This window comes from Panthera leo, chromosome A2, assembly GCF_018350215.1.
Source record: "Panthera leo isolate Ple1 chromosome A2, P.leo_Ple1_pat1.1, whole genome shotgun sequence".
Classification (NCBI taxonomy): domain Eukaryota; kingdom Metazoa; phylum Chordata; class Mammalia; order Carnivora; family Felidae; genus Panthera; species Panthera leo.
Window position 1 is genome coordinate 161,726,800 of NC_056680.1, and position 17,898 is coordinate 161,744,697.

Below are 17,898 nucleotides of genomic sequence, written 5' to 3' on the forward strand. Positions count from 1 at the left end.
GGGTCCCACGAAGCACGCGCTGCTTAAGTCACCCCAGGGCTGGCCCGGGCAGTAGGCGGAAAGCAATGCCCCACTTGCTCGGCCCCGCCCACAGCCGGGGGCGGGCGGATAGTCGGCTCTGTCCAATCACACTTCCGGAAGGAGAAGGACCGAAAAGGCTTTCTTCAATCACAGCTTGCGACGAGATTGATGCGTCTCTCCGCCAATCGTCGCCGAGGCGCGAGGGGGTTGTCGGGATGGGGGCCGGAGCCAACATGGAGCCCTCAATGGGATGAGGGTGAAGCTGCCGTTGCCGGCTGCTCCTGTGTTCACGTCCCATCATGTTGGTGCACTTATTTCGGGTCGGAATTCGGGGTGGCCCTGTCCCAGGCAGGCTGATACTACCCCTCCGCTTCCAGACATTCGCGGCCGTCAGGTAAAAAGTGACAAACCTACTGGGAGCGCGGGCCGTTGACCGGCTGGCGGGGCGTGGGGCCTGCCGGGACATGGAGTCCCGGGCTCGCGCGAGGCCTGCTGGAAGTTGTAGGCCGGCCCGGGGGTAGAATGTCACTCCCCAGGGATTGGCTTCAGTTATTTATAGCGACTACCTAGGTGCCAGCAGGAGACTCGGCCCGTCTGTATCCGCCTGTGGGCTGCGCGGAGGGAACGCTCTAGGTCGGTGACCACATCGGGTCCGTGCTTCCCACCAGAGGGCGCCAGGTGTCGAGCCTGGGTGCTGTTCCTGCCCCCTCCCTGTCCTCTTTCTTGGAATTGGTCTGGCAATTTGGACAAAAACTGTTAGTGTCCAGAGACATTTAGTGTTGGTGTTGCTCCCAAGATTCAATATGAGCTGAACAGAAATTGTTCCTAGATCTGGATGTTTTCAGCAGAGATTAAAAAAAAAAAAAAAATCTAGAAACACGTACATGTGTGTTTTTGTGTGTTTACACACGTTGGTCCTGAGAGAGAAACGCAGGTAGGAAACCAACGTGGACCCTGAAACTGCGACTCCAGTGTAACTGCTTTTAAGAAGGGACGGATTCCTTTCTGATCCTGGAGTGAATAACCTGTGGGCCAGGAAGGCAGCAGATTGGCAGGGGTGAGCTGATAGGGACTTGTGTCATTTTGAAAGCCCATCTGACTGAAAGAGGAGAAGAGCTGGGCCAAGCTGGAGCTAGAAGTACCGTTGCTGGGAAGTAATTTGCCAGTTCTTGGCAGTGACCAAGCCTTGCTTGGAGTCTTAGTTTGGAGGAGATGAGAGAAGCTGGAAAGTAACCATGGTAAATTATTAAAATGCTTGAAACACTCCTTAGGAAGAGAGTAAGGGTGTTGATATCATTTAAACCAGAGAGAAACCCGGAGAGAAACCTCAGATAATATGCAAGTATTTGTGTGCCCACGAGTGCAATGTCTTTCAAATGTGCAAGTCACAACACAGTAGATCAGAAAATGAACGTAGTGCGTAGGATCATGTAAAAGTGAATGTAATAGAGAGTGCCTAGTGAGCATGTGACTCTTGATCTCAGGGTCTGAGTTCAAGCCCCACGTTGAGTGTGGAGCCTACTTTTTAAAACAAGTGAATAGAGGGGAGCCTGGGTGGCTCAGTCGGTTAGGCGGCCGACTTCGGCTCAGGTCATGATCTCGCGGTCCGTGAGTTCGAGCCCCGCGTCGGGCTGTGTGCTGACAGCTCAGAGCCTGGAGCCTGTTTCAGATTCTGTGTCTCCCTCTCTCTGACCCTTCCCTGTTCATGCTCTGTCTCTCCCTGTCTCAAAAATAAATAAATAAAAATAAATAAATAAATAAAACAAGTGAATAGAATAGAATACCCGCTTTAACATTAGGGAGAGTATTGTTTTGTGAAGCATTTCAATTTTGTGTGACCTGTGTTTATTGTACTGGGTGGCAATTTACAACATACTTCTTACTGTAGGTCTCAGTGAGTCTACAACTTGCAAACAATGCAGTAACAGGACAGGTCAGATTTTTCCCTTCTGCATTTCTTTTTTTTTTTTTTTTTTAATGTTTTTATTTATTTTTGAGACAGAGACAGAGCATGAACGGGGGAGGGTCAGAGAGAGAGGGAGACACAGAATCTGAAGCAGGCTCCAGGCTCCGAGCTGTCAGCACAGAGCCCGACGCGGGGCTCGAACTCACGGACCGTGAGATCATGACCTGAGCCGAAGTCGGATGCTTAACCGACTGAGCCACCCAGGGTCCCCTCCCTTCTGCATTTCTAACGAGGGCATGCACTCAACAAACATAACCATAACCGTTTGCTGAATATCTATTATGTACAAGAACTCTGCTAAGTGCTGGGGATGAATGTGGATAAGATAGAGCTTCCTGCCCTCGAGGAATATAAAGTCTCATGGGGAAATTGGACACTTACACTGGGCAGAAGGAAGATGAGCTTCTCTAAAATTTAGGGTAGACATAAAGTACACAGTGGAAAATGAGACATAAAAGCCAGGCATGTGGAATGGGGTGGAAGGAGGCATAACAGAGAGGACCCGGGCCTCCTTGAAACAAGGGAAAAATTAGGTGGAGTCTGCAGCTGGGAGCATCTGAGAATACCAAAGACCATCCGAATAAAGAAAAACCTCATTCTATTTATTCCTTTTTTTTTTTTTAATGTTTATTTATTTTGAGAGAGTGAGTGAATGCGTGCAAGCAGGGGAGGGGCAGAGAGAGGAGAGAAAATCCCAGTGCAGAGCTCAATGTCATGAACTGTGAGATTATGCATGACCTGAACTGTAATTATGAGTGGAATGTTTAACCCACTGAGCCACCCAAGTGACCCTTTTTGTGTTGTTGTGTTTTTTTCTAATGTTTATTTATTTATTTTGAGAGAGAGATCGTACGAGGGGCAGAGAGAGAATCCCAAGCAGGTTCCGCACTGTCAGCGCGGAGCCTGATGCAGGGCTTGATCTCACGAACCATGAGATCATGACCTGAGCCAAAATCAAAGGCCAGACGCTTAACTGACTGAGCCACCCAGGCGTCCCCGTATTCGTTTTTAAAAGCCTCTCCCCATCGATAACCTCATTTGAATCTTTGAACATCCCACCATTTACTCTCGGCCAAATAACTTCTGCTTGTAACAGGGTCCCCGTAGCCAGGCTTGCCCTTCTCCAGCCTTCTCCCCTCTGCTGTGATCTTTAAGATGCAGATTTGATTATGTCATACCTCAGCCTAAAAGCCACGAATGGTCCTCATTGCCCTCTAAAGTCCAGCTGTCCTATAAAAACTTCGATGCCTGTCCTGCCCATGTCTCCTCTCCCTTGTATTTCAGGTTCCAGCTCTTCCTTCTTTCGTACCTGCACATGTCCCAAACACGCTCCCTGCTGCCTACAGCTCTCCCCCACTTTATCCCCACCACCTTCACTTAGCCAGCTCCTTCCCATTCTCCCTCGGGTCTGGTCAGGAAGGCCTGTCCTGATGCCCTCACACAGGGAATTCGTGGTCTGTGCTCTGAGCACCTGCTGTTCCCCTTTTTACACTCAGCAAGCTTTGTCATTAGCTGTTAGTCCTTCTCACCATGAGGGTAGTTACATGGTCTGTTCTGTTGACCTCTTGTTTCCCGTGCCTCACAGCAGAGTGTGGGCACGCGGTAGGCTCTCTACCCGACATCACCGTGTATTGATACAGAAACTGCAGACCAGAGAAGGTGATTTGGGCCGGTCTGAGATGACAGGATACATTATTTGGATTGTTAATTTCTTTTTTCTCCTTCAGTTGATAGAGAGGGAGTGTGTCACCGTTTTTCTCCATACGCTGCCACATAAGCACTCGGGGCCTGGGAGGAGTCTGGGTGTTGGGGTGCAATGAACAGTGACCAGGGGTCAGAAGACACGGGGCCGGTCCAGGCCCTGCCACACCCAGCCTTGGGCACAGCACACGTGGCAGGCTAGAACAAGCCTGGATTCTGGAGTCACATAGCAGGGTTCCCCTCTTGTCCAGGCTGCTGCTTGGGGACAAATTATTCCAGCTCTCTCAGCCCCCGTGACATTCTCTTCCATCAAGTGAGAATAAGGGCATCTCCCTCCCAGGGAAGGGAGGATCAAACACAGCCGGACCATTGACTGGCAACACGGGGGCCACGTGGGCCAGGCGTCGCCACTGCAAGCCAGCCCAGTGCCGGGTGTGGCCGGGGGCACTCTCCTCTTGCCTCTCTGAACCAGATTCACTTAGGACCTCTGCTTCCTCAGCTGTAAAAGGAGTGCCTACAGACTAGCTGCCGTCCAGAGTGATGTCCCATGATCAGAAAGCACGTGGGTTGGAGATGGCCCCTGACCAGAGGGGTCCCTGGAGGCTGAGGGGGCCCAGCTGTCTGATGGCACGGCGAGAACACCTTTCCGACTCGGTTACCGACTATTGTCTTGCTCCTCAGCAACTTGGCCTCAATGTGTTTCTCTTAGAAACTGAGGTGCTAAAGAACAGCCCTGGGAGGGGTCGCGTAGGACCCTACGGAGGAAGAAATGCTGTCCAGAGGCCTCAGCCCAGAGCTGGCCTGATTGATTGCTCCCTTGAAGTTCACTCGGGGCCGTGAGCCATCGATGCCATTGTCTCCCTGCAGGTGCTCTGATGGCCGCCACAGCTCCTACCTCCTCAGGGCTGTGGCCCAGCTGCGCTCCCAACTCCGGGCTCACCTCCTTCGAGCGCCTCCAGCTCCCAGCCAAAGACCCTCTGCCTGGCGCTGGGTCGGGGGCATCCTTCTGGGCCCCGTGCTGTTGAGTAAGTGCCCCCGCCTCTGCCTTGTGGCGCTGTGTGAGGCAGAAGAGGCCCCTCCTGCCTGCTCCAGACCTTGTGTCGGGGATTCCCGCTTTAACTGGAAGCTCTTCTGGCAGTTTCTGCGCCCCCACCTGCTGGTCCTGGCGGCAGCCATCGTGGTGAGATGCCCCTCCCCTTTCGCCCACACCAGGGACAGGGAAGGACCCAGCCAGGGGTTTGCAGAAGCGCCAGCCAGAGCTGCACAGGGGCAGCTTGTCTGCCTCACCAAGTCTCAGGATAGACCTCAGGAAGCAGCAAGGGCTGGCTGCCTTAGGGACTGGAAGCCAAGGGATGCCAGGCGATCCCACACAGGGCAGCTGGCTGTGCAGGGTACAGGAATCCCCAGGCTCTGGCAGCCTGGGCTGGAACTCGAAGAAGCACACAGTTAGCCAAACATGAACAGCTGCAGGAGAGGGAGGGCCAAGGTCAGGGCCAGGGATGGGGAAGAATATGGCCCCCTCTAAATGTCTGCCCCCCCCTCCCCAAGCTGGCACTGGGTGCGGCCCTGGTGAATGTGCAGATCCCCCTGCTCCTGGGCCAGCTGGTGGAGATTGTGGCCAAGTACACAAGGGACCATGTGGGCAGCTTCCTGACTGAGTCCCGGAATCTCAGCACCTACCTGCTCATCCTCTATGGCATTCAGGTACAACAGGAGGGAGGGCCTGGGGGCACCCAAAGGAGCCTCCTGGGCGCCCCTGAGTGCCCCGGCCTCTCTCCCAGGGCCTGCTGACCTTCGGGTACCTGGTATTGCTGTCCCGCATCGGCGAGCGCATGGCCGTGGACATGCGGAGGGCCCTCTTCAGCAACCTGCTTCGGTACTGCCAGTGCAGGGTGCGGGCAGGGGGAACTGCTGGCCCCAGAAGTCTGGACAAATGTAGGGGCAGGGTCTTGTCCTAAACTAATGTCTCCTCTTCTCCCCAACCTACTGTACCCTTGACCTACCACCAGACAAGATATTGCTTTCTTCGATGCTAAAAAGACAGGGCAGCTGGTGAGCCGACTGACAGCTGATGTGCAAGAGTTTAAATCATCTTTCAAACTCGTCATCTCCCAGGTCAGTTCCCCAGGCCCCCCTGTGTGTATACACACACACACACACACACACACACACACACACCCCAGTGTAGACACATCAGGCCAGCCCCACCCACCTTGCTGTTGGGCTCTGAGCCTAGGCTTGCACCAAGTGAGAAGCCTGCTGTCTGGTGAGGGTGTGGATGAGGGAGTGGGGAAGTTCACGGAAGGGAGGTACTGTGGTATCGTCCAAGGTCAGGACAGGCTGTTTCACTCCTGTTCTGAAATTCTACCTCCCCGGAAAACCTTCCCAAGGACTCAGACAAGAGCCTTTCTTGGACCGGCTTGCCAAGAGCAAAATTACCCTGGCCTGCCTTACCCCCAGAATGCCTGGCATGCTGACAAGTGTTAACGAGAACGAGTAAAGGCTTTTTACTTCATTACTGATGTCCTGTTCTCATCCACCCACATGGTCACTGTGGCTGCTGGGTCATGCCTCACACTGGCCCATAGCAGCCCCTGGATGACATTCCTGCTTAATTCTTTTTTTTTTTCAGTTCCTAAAGCAAAAGGCAAAGCAAATTGGGATTTGTCTGGGGGAAGGAGGCTGTGGTCCATAGACATTCTCACCCAGGCCTTTCGTGCCTGGTAGGAGAGAAAGGGTCATGCTTTATGACTGGGTGGACTGCCGGTTGGCCTTCCAGGGTCAGACTCATGGCCTTGGCCTTGGGAAGCGGCCTTGGCCACTGTAGCCAGTGGACCCTTGGTGAAGTCCCCGTGTCGTGGTGCTGATGCCAAACAGCCTTCCTGTGTCCCTTCTCTCCCCCAGGGACTGCGAAGCTGCACCCAGGTGGCTGGCTGCCTAGTGTCCCTGTCTATGCTGTCCCCCCGCCTCACGCTGCTGCTGATGGTGGCCACACCCATTCTTATGGGAGTTGGCACCCTAATGGGCTCAGCTCTCCGAAAGTTGTCTCGCCAGTGTCAGGAGCAGGTACCAGCATTCCTGCCATCCGTGCTTTCCCCGTTTCTGTCTGCCCCGCCATTCCTCCCCGTCCCCAAGCCAGCCGCCTACTTCCTGGACTCCTTGCAGATTGCAAGGGCGACAGGCGTAGCAGATGAGGCCCTGGGCAACGTTCGGACCGTGCGGGCCTTCGCCATGGAGCATCGGGAAGAGGAGTGAGTCCCAGATGGAGAGGAGCATGAAGCAGGGAGGACTCCCTGAATGCACCCCAGCAGCCCTGCACCCCAGCCCGGCTGCTTCCTGACAGCCGGGCTTGGCCTCTCTCCCCAGACGCTACGGAGCAGAGCTGGAGGGGTCCCGCTGTAAGGCAGAGGAGCTGGGCAGGGGCATCGCCTTGTTCCAGGGGCTCTCCAACATTGCCTTCAACTGTGAGTGAGCAAGTCCCCACCCAGGGTGTGGGCGCGCCCGTCACGGCTGGGGATGAGCTTGGAGCCGTGAAGGGCAGGTCCCAGCCAGGCAGGGGAGGGGCGGCTCTCCGCCTGCTTGATGTCCTTCAGACATCTGTAGGAGCGCCAGGTGCGTGAGCTCCACCACCACACATGCACACGTGTGCACACACACACACACACACACACACTCGTTTCCACACGAAACAGGTAGACGCTATTCCAGGCAGACGCCTTCCTGACCGTCTGTCCCTTTCCACACGCAGGCATGGTCTTAGGCACTCTGTTTATTGGGGGCTCCCTCGTGGCTGGACAGGAGCTGACAGGGGGAGACCTCATGTCCTTCCTGGTGGCCTCCCAGACGGTGCAGAGGTGAGTGTGAGGCTGTCCCCGTCCTGCAGGAGCCCTGCTGAGTGGAGGGACAGGGGGTGGTGGCCCGCCCCGGGGGCTGGCTGGGGAGAGTGCCCCCGTGCCATCCATGAGCACCCTGTAACCTGATTCACCGTCCGTACGCTCAGGAATGCAGCTGACATCTTCGGCCGCCTAAACGGTTCCGAAATTTCCGAGACAGCTTCTTAAAAAATTGGCCATTGTAGCAAAACACACGTAATGTCAAATTTACCATCTTAACTGTTTGGAAGCATAGAGTTTGTGCATCCGTTACCACCATCCGTCTCCCGCCCTTCGTGCTGCAGCACTGAAACCGCCTGTTAAATGCTGAGCCCCCACAACCCCTTCCCTCAGCCCCTGACAACCTCCACGTCTGTGATTTGCCCACTTTGGGTGCCTCACGTAAGTGAGATTGCACAGCATTTGTCCTTTCGTGACGGGCCTATCTCACTCAGCGTAATATCTTCCAGGTTCGTCCATAGCGTAGCCTGTGTCAATTTCCTTCCTTTTTAAGGCCGAGTGAGATTCCACATACAGATAGACCGTCTTTGACATGCTCTTTACGAGCTCGCCTGCCATCCTCTCTGACCTTCCCAGGGCCGAGCGGCTCAGCCTCTCCCCTGCCCTTCCCAGCCTGGAGCTCACTGTGTTCGTTGTTCTGCGATCTACCTGCCCCACTGGGCCTGTCTGCCCGGACCTCTCGGCTCCCTTTGCTCAAAACCCCCAAGGCCTCCCCTTTCCTTTCTCTTCTGAGCTAAACGCTAGCAGTTTCTGCTGCAGTTTCTCATCATCTCCCCCCCACACCACATATGTGAGAGCACATAAAGCATAAGTAGATGTCATGATGAATAACAGAGGAGCAAATATGCTATAATAAATCATTGAAGAGCAGAGACCCGAATTACTGTCAAGCACGTCAAGAGAACAGACTCTCACCCCAAACACCCCTCCATGCCCCTTCCACATTGCTTCTGACACTCGTGGCCGGGCTCTGCATTGTGTCTTACTGCCTGTTTCCTACAGCGCCCCTCGTCATCAGCCTTGTTATTGTCCCAGGTAGACTGGAGCCAGTCTGAAGATGGGTTGGTAGAAAGGACTCCCATCCTTGGCCCCATTTGTGTCTGGTGCTCCCGTATCTGGGCCCATTCACACCTTCTCTGAAGTTCAGACCGTGGGTGGCCTCATCCCTCCTCCAGCCTGGGAACTGTTCCCTGGTAGCCTGGGGACCGAGAGGACTGTTGTAGAGGTGGGACTTGGCACAGACCCCAGGCTGGGCCCTGGCCTCGTGCTCTGGTCCTGAGGAGCCCGACAAACCCGCCTGGTTCCACGCACACAGTCACCATATGGCCCTCCACAGGCAGTGATGGGAAGGTCTCCCTTTCCCTACACCTCCCGAGTCTGGCCCTTCTCCATCAGGCTCCCCTTCGTCTGGGCCCCCACTTCCGTTTGTGGCCTGAGTTCCGACCCTTTCCTTTCCTCCCCACAGCACGGGCTAGCCAGTTAGCAGAGCTTTCTTACAAACAGAAAAGCCTAGGAAGTCCATCTATGCTGTCTCTCTCTCTGGCTGCTACACAGAGCTGCTCCCAAAGCCACGGGCCTTAGGACTATCCTTTGTGGGGGCCCTCCCCACGTGGAGATCCTTCACAACCCACCTTGGAGGAATTCGATCTATTTAGGAGGCTGATGTATTTCCTCCTGAGGTCCAGCAGGGTGAGGGAGGGGAGGGAGGCAGCCTCAACCTTTAGACCCCATCCTAGGTGTTCTTTTTGTGGCACTGGGTCTCTGGAGGAGACGGAGAGGTACCCAGACAGACCACAGTCAGGGCCAGGCCGCCTGGTCTACATCCAGGTCTGGACCTCACCAGGAATGGGCCGCCCCCCCGCCAGGGCTCTCAGGGTTGCCTCCTGAGCTGTCTCTGAGAGCAAGGTCATCGCGCACCAACGAGTCATGTGCATCTGCTTTTTGGTTGCTGCCGGGCACCTCTGCCAGGCCCTAATGGCCTCCAGATCTCTTGTGGAGGATGTTCTCCCTTGTCTTCCACAGATAACTCACTGTCCTGGCTCTTCCTTGCTCGATGCCTCTCCACTCACTCTGGCAAATGCCAGTAACTCTGAGCCTGCCAGAACCATTTCCTTGCAGGCCCCTCCCTTCCTCACCCCTGGCGCTGGAAGAAGTGACTTTCCCGTTCAAGGCGCTCAGTCTTTTCCACTTCAAGGACCCACATGCACACTCAGACACGCGCACTGTCGCGGACTGGCCAGCCCGGTCAGGGGCCGGTGACTGAGAAGCATGACTCTCCACCTTCCAGCAGCCGACAGCCTTGCACGGCAGAGGAGGTGACCCCCCCTGGACAGAGACACACTCGCACCATGCCTTACACAGGGCAAGCCCGCGCTAGCGTCTCTATGGAACTTTGTTTTGGGGCCCATCCCCCACCCCCACATGCTCCAGGGTCTTCGAGTTCCTTCTTTCTCTGAAAGGATTAACATCCATTTTTCCACCTTAATTAGCCCTTGCTCCCCCAGGAGTCCACTGCACTAGAGCTGACCTTGCCCCATGGGCTTCGTGGCCCCGACCTGTTCACGGTGCTGGCGCTCTCCCTCGTGTTGTTGGTGCAGGCAGGCAGCGCAGAGCCCAGCTCCCCCGAGCCCCGTGCCTGCTTCCTGCGCCCATCTCCCCGGAGCCCCCAGGCCTGAGGTGGCAGACCGTTGTCAGCTTCATCTGGCCAAGGAGAGAACAAGGAGATAACGCGGTTCCAAGGAAAAGCGACCTGCCAGAGAACTATCTGGTGTTGCTGGATCCCAGGGCTCCTGCTGTCCCAGATTTCAGGAACATCCTCTGTGTTTGCCTTCAGGCTGCCCGTTTCCTAGCCTCACGCGCCACGTCCTCCGCCCCCATGCAGCTGAGACCCATACCCTTCCCTCTGGCACCAGCCTTCTCTGGGGCTCCTGTCCCCACTCTTTGAATCTTTCTCTCCTCCTCACAGGTCCATGGCCAACCTCTCTGTCCTGTTCGGCCAGGTGAGTGGCAGTCAGGGGGCGGGCCCCGTGGTGTGGACATCGGATCTGGGCTGGAGTCCTGTCAGCAACCAGCATCACCTGTGTGCTGCAGGAACCAGGTGTCAGGTGGAGGGGGTGTCAGGAGATGGGGCTGCACTGCCAGCCTTGCCCTCAGACCCCACCCCTCCCTCACTTCAGACTTTAATTAACCCCCTCCCCAGGTGGTGCGGGGGCTCAGTGCGGGTGCCCGGGTGTTTGAGTACATGACTCTGAGCCCGTGCATTCCGCTGGCTGGGGGCTGCTGCATCCCCAGAGAGCACCTGCGCGGGGCTGTCACGTTCCACAACGTCTGCTTCAGGTCAGCGGCATCAGCGGGTGGGCACGGGGGCGTGAGGCCCTGTGGGTCCGTGTCTCCCTCTAAACGAGCCCCGCCTCGGGGTACAGTGAGACTCGAGCAGGGGCCAGGGCAGAAAGGGGCCAGGACCTGGTCTAACTAAGGATCTCCAATGGCTCCTTCCAGTTACCCCTGCCGCCCCGGCTTCCAGGTGCTCGAAGACTTCAGCCTCACGCTGCCCCCTGGCAAGATCGTGGCCCTCGTGGGCCAGTCCGGCGGAGGTGAGAGGAACCCCCCGCCCTCCCACCCTAGGACCTTCCTTCCTACGGTTACCACTCAGAGTGGGGTGGGAGGAGGGGCCCCTTCACCTGTCACCGGGGGTCCCTCTTTCCTGGCAGAGCCTCCAGAAACCATACCACCTCCCTGACCGCCCCGTGCCCCCAACCCCAATTCCCCAGGAAAGACCACGGTGGCTTCCCTGCTCGAGCGCTTCTACGACCCCACGGCTGGCGTAGTGACCCTGGATGGGCGGGACCTGCGAACCCTCGATCCCTCCTGGCTCCGAGGCCAGGTCATCGGCTTCATCAGCCAGGTGGGAAGCGTGTCTCCAACTTGCAGACGCCGTCTGTCTTTTCTCGCGGTCCTTACTGCACCTGGGCCTTTCCCCTTCTTCCTCCCTCCCGCCCACTTCACCCCTGCTCTCTTTGTGGGGCGGGAGTAGGAGGCTGAGGCCTTCCTGACTGGCTCCCCAGCGGTCATGGGATCTGGGGCTTGCCCTCCCCAGCCCGCCGCAGCTCTGCCCTTGCCTCCCTGGGGCAGGAACTCTGCTCCTCCCTTACTGCCATCCAACCAGGTGCAGTGGGACCCTATTTTAGGACCCCTGGGTCCTCTGACAAACGTGTGGTATTCAGAAGGTCTAGAGACCCCCGCCCCTGACTAAGCAAGCCCCCGTGGCCCCACCCTGATGCCCTCGGCCCCACTTCTTTCCTTCTGTGTGAGGTGGTGCCCCCCAGCGAGGGTCCACCCACCTCCCGTGATTGGATAAAGAGGGCACCCTCACCAACCCACCACCGCAGAGAAAGCTAGAATGAACACCCCCTTCTTCCCCATCTCTCCCAAGAGGAGAGGCTTTGCCAGGCCAGCTGGCCCAGCCACCTCCCCATCCCACTTCTGAGGGACCCTGTGCCCTGCAGGGAGCTCGGCCTCTCCCCACTTTGACGGATCTCTCTTTTCTTATCGGACTTGTAACTTTGAATTGCCCCTACCTGCCTTGCAAGAGGCCAGTTCCGGTGTGGCCAAAATCACCTTTTTGCACCCCTACGGGGTTTGGGGCAAAGTCAGAATGTCCCATGTGGACCCACCCCGCCACCCGCAGGAGCCAGTCCTGTTCGGAACGACGATCATGGAGAACATCCGTTTTGGGAAGCTGGGTGCCTCGGATGAAGAGGTTTACACAGCTGCCCGGGAGGCCAATGCCCACGAGTTCATCACCAGCTTCCCCGAGGGCTACAACACCATAGTCGGTGAGTCCTGGGGACAGTGTTCTGCTTGGATCTGCCAGGCCTGCGTGAACATGCCACAGGGACACAGGCCTGGCATCAGGGAAGGCTAGGTCCGTGGCCGAGGGGGGCAGACACAGGTCTGTGGTTCAACCACACATAGGCTGCAGAGACGGGGATGCCTCAAAAAGTGTAGGCGCAGGACCCAGCCAGGGACACTTGCAAGGGGTCTGTGGTGTCAGGGACCTTCAGAGCTTCCCAGCGGCCTCCACGTCCTAAGACGGGACCAGAAGCACTGGACCGCTAATCTTCTCGTAATTCCTTGTTCTTCGGGCTCCTGTTTCATTCCTGCCCTTTTGTTCCTTAATTTAAAAGCGTTTCCGTCTAGTTACCCACAGGGATTGATGTGACTGAACAGGTCTCCCTTCTGACCTACCCAGAGAAGGGCTTTCGTGGTTCTGGGACGTTGCAGTGTTGCAGCCTTACACTAGAATATTCACATTGCGGCTCGCAGCTTTGTGCATTCACAAAGGGTCTTTTTTTCAACCTCTGGGGCCATGTTTATCACCCCCAGTCCTTGGCTCTGTTGCAGAATGTTCCGGCACGTCTCAAGGTGTAGGCATATCTGGGGTTCTTGGCGCATCTTGAAACTTAGGCCTCAGTCTGGCTGAGCTTCAGGGGTGGCACCACCCCTGTCTTTAGCCATCATCCACGCTCTGTTACTGATCCAGCCCATTCTGGTCACCACCCAGAGTCCACACTCCCCCGATTGGAGGTGCTGTGCCCACACCTCTCGAGAGGCACCTTCCTTGTACCTCTGACCCCAGCACACTAGCAGGCTCATCTGGGGCTTTAGTCTGCCCTTGCTGACCTCTGACCACCGTCCCCATGGTGCTGTTTTTCACTCCCAGGCTGCCCCCTCTGCTGTTTTCCTGTGAGCATGGTAGACCCCAAGTGGGGTCTTCCCAGAATGCCCCATGGCAGGCCGTCACTACACTCCAGGGCCCACATCTGGGTCGTGGACGTCCCCAGGGTGGCAGAGACCCAGCAGGCCAGGAGAAGGCAGCTGGAGCCACAGGCCCAGGCATGGCTCTGAGACCCCACCCCGGTGTGGGAGGGGCACTGGGTGTCTCCAGGGTGCACTGAATCCCGAGTGTGCGCCCCTCCTGCTGTCTGGTGTGAGTGCACGTGTGCGTTTGCACAGGGTTATGGGATCAGGATGCTGACCCATCCGAGGCAGGCGAGTGTGCATGGTGCAAGGTGGTGAGCCTGAGGGACCAGATGGAAAGTTCCAGACGGCCCAGGTGCCCCTTTGTAGGGCCGCCCCCAAGTGCAGAGCTGAAGATCGCTTCAAGGCCCTGCCCTGTCCCCTTCCTCCCCAGGTGAGCGGGGTGCAACCCTGTCTGGTGGCCAGAAGCAGCGCCTAGCCATTGCCCGTGCCCTCATCAAGCAGCCCACGGTGCTGATCCTGGACGAGGCAACCAGCGCACTAGACTCAGAGTCCGAGCGGGTCGTGCAGGAGGCCCTGGACCGCGCCAGCGCTGGCCGCACGGTGTTGGTCATCGCACACCGGCTCAGCACCGTGCGTGGGGCCCACCACATCGTCGTCATGGCCCACGGCCAAGTCTGTGAGGTCAGCTGGGGGCCAGGCAGTGGGTTGGGACAGTTTCAGCCGTGGATGCAGTGGAAAGAGTGGCTCAGCTGTGAGGGTCTGGCCTGGCCCTGGGAGCCTGGGGCGTATTCTGGAAGCAACACGCTGTGTGGATTCAGGAATTCCTGCCCTGGCCTCCCAGGGCCCGTTTCTTCCACTGTCCCGTGGGGTAGTAGAACTACCTCATGACTCCCAGAACCGAAGGGAAGGGACTCAGAGAAGTGTGGAGCGCTAGGGAGAAGGGGCCTAGGAGCTGAGGTATAGCAGAGGCAGCACCAGGGACCCTGGTGAGGGGCTGGCCGGGAGCTGTTCTCCACAGGCTGGTCTGCAGCAAGGCCGGGAGGCTGCATGAGGCCCGGCCCCCAGCTCCCAGCTGCTCACTCAAGTGAAAGCTGGAGTCTCTGGGTTCCATAAGGGAGATGCTCTTCCAAAACCCAGCTAAGCAGGGAGACGGCACTAGCGAGTTCAGACGTGCCAGTGCTCTGGGGTCATAGTGTCTCCAGGAGGGACGATGGCTGAGAGGACAGTGAGCTCGATGGCTGATAAGAAGCCAGCCCTCCTAGGGCTGTGAACTGGGTTGGGGTGACCATCTGCCCCTCCTTCCTCTCTCCAGGTGGGAACCCACGAAGAGCTCCTAAAGAAGGGTGGGCTCTATGCGGAGCTCATCCGGAGACAGGCCCTGGATGTCCCAGCTCCCGAGATGCCCAGAGGCCCCAGGAACCGCCACCCCAAGTCCTGAGAGCAGCTATTTAAGGTCTGGTTGCCGCCGAGCATCGGCACCCAGGACTGGGGCTCGGCTCAGGGGAGCTCCCAGGGACCAAACACCCAGGAAGACCAGTGCACTGGGGTGTGGGCTGCTGCTCCCCTGCTCACAGTGCAACCTGGGACTCTCGCTGAGCTGGAGGCGGGGAGGTCGGGACCACTCCCTCTGCCCCCCGCCCCCGTTTCCCCCTCCTGCCTACCTCTCGCCTGCCAGAGCCATGAGTCATTAGGCTGCACAGAAGAGGCAGAGTCCCCAGCCCCCTGCTCTGTTCCCTCCCTCTGCCCAGATCCTCCCAGCCCCTCTCAGGAACCCTGCCAAGTATCCCCCTACCTGATAGCCTAAAGGCTTCCGGCCCCACCTCTGTACAAATCAGGGGTTCACACTGGGGTTCCCCATACCCGTGCCAGGACCTCACTGTCCTAGCCTGACTCCCCTCTCTCCTCTCTGAGAGGAGAGGCCTCTCTGAGCCCTGGGGGAAGGAACCCGCCCCTTGGGCCAGCCCCTCGAACCCACAGTCCCCATCCTGAGAACAGCTTCCCCTCCTCCCTGCTCCGTGAATAATGGTCCTTTTTCTAGATTTCATCCCCCCCTCCCATTCCCGTCCAGCGGAACAAGTGCCCCACATGCCTCCAGCCCCTGGGAAGGGGGAGAAGGGGCAGGGCATGCCATGGTCTGTTCCTCAAGGAGCTTCCGGCTCACCAAGCCATCGCAGCCCTGCCCTGGCCCCGTGCACCTCGTCTCCGTCACCCTGTGAGATTGTGGACAGCCCCTTTACATGAGGACACCCAGCCCTGAAGGAGACTAAGGAGCCGACATACCCCAGGCTCCAGCCACAGGGGTCGTATGGTGCTGGTGGTCACCAAACCTCTAGGGAGAAGTTGATACTTTGCCCCCAGGCTGACAAAACACAAAATCAGTTGGACAGGCAGTGCCCTGCGTCAGGGGCGGCAGTGGTGAGTAGGACCAGCAGAGCCCGCTGTAGCCGGAGGTCAGCCTGGAAGAAGCAGCAGCGGCTCAGGTGTGAGTGCAGGAGGCCCCGCAGCCTCTTCTGGGTGTGGCTTAGGAGCAGATGCTCCTCTGGGACAAAGCACCTGAAATGTCCGCGGGCCACAGCCACCCTGGCTTGATACCTGCTTCCTTACGGATCAGAGGTCACTGCCGGGGCGGCCACAGCCCAGGGGGGCAGCACGTGGGCTGGCTCTGGGTTGCTTTGCCCCTAAACGCCCACCCAGGAGGCACAGCCCAGAGCCAGCCTCCGCTCCCAGCCAGGTCCACGGCGGCCTGCCAGACCCCTCCCAGGGAGGGAGAGCAGACAAGCTCCTGCTCCCCCAGCTCCAGCCCCAGCCCCCCAGAGACCCCTCCTGACGCCAGACTCCGGTCTCTCTGGACCTCTTCAGGGCGGCCTCTCCAAATCCCAGCCCCCCACCCCCCAACCCAGGGAAGTAGTGAGGTCTGTGGCGGGCCTTGAGCCGGAAGGTTGTGCGGTCAGCCTCACGCTCGCCACGTGGCCTCAGCCTCAACCTTGGCTCCGGCGACTATTCAACGTGGGTCGTAAGCCTGGCAGTACCTCATCCTGAGAGTTTGTTTTAAGAGTTGAAATGGGATGATCTGTGGTAAAGTACTTAAAACTCCCAGTGCCACAGCCTCGGGAGCTGGTCACGTGTACAATAAAGTGTTGTTCACTCCCTGCTTCCAAGATCCGTGTATCATGTGCCGCACACCTGCCATGGGCGTGAGGATGTCCCCGCCCCCCGTGAAAGTCTTGTCAGGAGGACAGACAGGTGGACAGGTGACGACAGCACAGCATGATCATGGTCCATTGGTGCACTGCGTTTCTTCCACTCACGGCCAGGAGCCCGCCAGAGTGAGCCCAGCGGCCTCAAGTGAAATAAGCTTCAGTAAATAAATTAGTGGAGGTAAACCTGTGTTCTCCCAGGCCTACCGTACAGCGTCTCCCCATTCCCGGTACACGGGCAGGTGAACATTTACTTCACCAAATGCGGGGCTGGACACCAGGCCCTGGCCATCCTCCTTGGGGGGGTGTCTGGGCTGACCCCACTCCTGCTCCCCCAGCCCTCAGCCGCCAGGCTCTCCTGCTGTCCTTTGTCCCCATGCCTTGGATCAGCACGACACATTTGGCCCACTGCAGGCCAGTAGGTACCAGCCTTTCGGACTGCCGCTCTACTTCCTGGAGGTGTCTGTCTGCTCCAGCTGCTGAGAGTCCTGCCCTGGCCGCCCCGTCGTCTCCTCTGGATCATCGGCAGCATCTTCAGTCAAATGTACCAGCTCTGCCCTCTCAAGGCTGGCATTGCCATGCCATGCTGGGCACTGTGGCCCGGGGCACCCCAGCTGGGTCAGGGGCACTGTATCTCTTCCTTTAGAAAAGCTCCCCTGCAGGGGCACCCAGCTGGCTCCGTGGGTAGAACATGTGACTTTTGATCTCAGCGTCATGAGTTCAAGCCCCATGTTAGGCACGGAGCCTACTTAAAAAAAAGAAGAAGGAGAAGAGGGGCACCTGGGTGGCTCAATCAGTTAAGCGTCCAACTTTGGCTCAGGTCATGATCTCATGGTTTGTGAGTTCAAGCCCTGCATCGGGCTCTGTGCTGACCGCTCAGAGCCTGGAGCCTGCTCCGGTTTCTGTGACTCCCCCTCTCTGTGTGTCTCCCCTCCCCTGCTCACCCTTTCTCCCTCTCCCTCAGAAATAAATAAACATTTAAAAATTAAAAAACAAAAAACCCCGCCCCGCCCACTCCTGCAAAACAGGCACACTGCCCACCATGATACAGGTGTGCAAAATGGTAGAATTCCCACAGTGGGGAGTTTTGTGGTATCTACCAAATTATCCATTCAGCTGCCTCTTGACCCAGCAGTTCTATTTCTGGGAATTTACAACCATGCAATGGTACTGAGAGCACCATTGTTTACAATGGAAGACGAAACCCCCAGTGTTCATCAATGGGAGTGTGAGTAGATAAAACTCGGTCCGCCCACACAGTGGAATAGAATGCATCCATTTAAAAAATGGGGAAGCTTTCCAGGTACGAGGTATTCCAGTCTCCAGAATGTTTTTAAGTGAAAAAAAAAAAAAAAAA

General features: G+C 57.4%; 1 protein-coding gene across 2 annotated transcripts; it reads left to right on the forward strand.

Annotated features, from left to right (window-relative positions):
- The first annotated feature begins 213 nt into the window (after window positions 1-213).
- Window positions 214-16,502, forward strand: ABCB8 (ATP binding cassette subfamily B member 8). 2 transcript variants are annotated; one of them, XM_042927095.1, is made up of 16 exons: window positions 214-415; window positions 4,556-4,868; window positions 5,237-5,392; window positions 5,470-5,564; window positions 5,698-5,803; window positions 6,593-6,754; window positions 6,854-6,939; window positions 7,055-7,152; window positions 7,437-7,542; window positions 10,547-10,580; window positions 10,781-10,917; window positions 11,080-11,174; window positions 11,352-11,485; window positions 12,269-12,416; window positions 13,775-14,025; window positions 14,657-16,502. In XM_042927095.1, exons 1-16 carry the CDS (start codon window positions 321-323, stop codon window positions 14,780-14,782), a joined length of 2,142 nt encoding a protein of 713 aa, XP_042783029.1. In that variant the 5' UTR covers window positions 214-320; the 3' UTR covers window positions 14,783-16,502. The 2 variants fall into 2 exon arrangements, with proteins under 2 accessions (XP_042783029.1, XP_042783030.1); XM_042927096.1 differs by lacking the exon at window positions 4,556-4,868 and having other exon boundaries at window positions 226-415.
- The last annotated feature ends 1,396 nt before the right edge of the window (window positions 16,503-17,898 follow it).

Coding starts and splice junctions, on each gene's coding strand:
- ABCB8 (XM_042927095.1), top strand. CDS start 321: ATGTTGGTGCACTTATTTCGGGTCGGAATTCGGGGTGGCCCTGTCCCA. Junction 5,804..6,592: donor TCAAACTCGTCATCTCCCAG/GTCAGTTCCCCA, acceptor TCTCTCCCCCAG/GGACTGCGAAGCTGCACCCA. Junction 11,486..12,268: donor TCATCGGCTTCATCAGCCAG/GTGGGAAGCGTG, acceptor CGCCACCCGCAG/GAGCCAGTCCTGTTCGGAAC.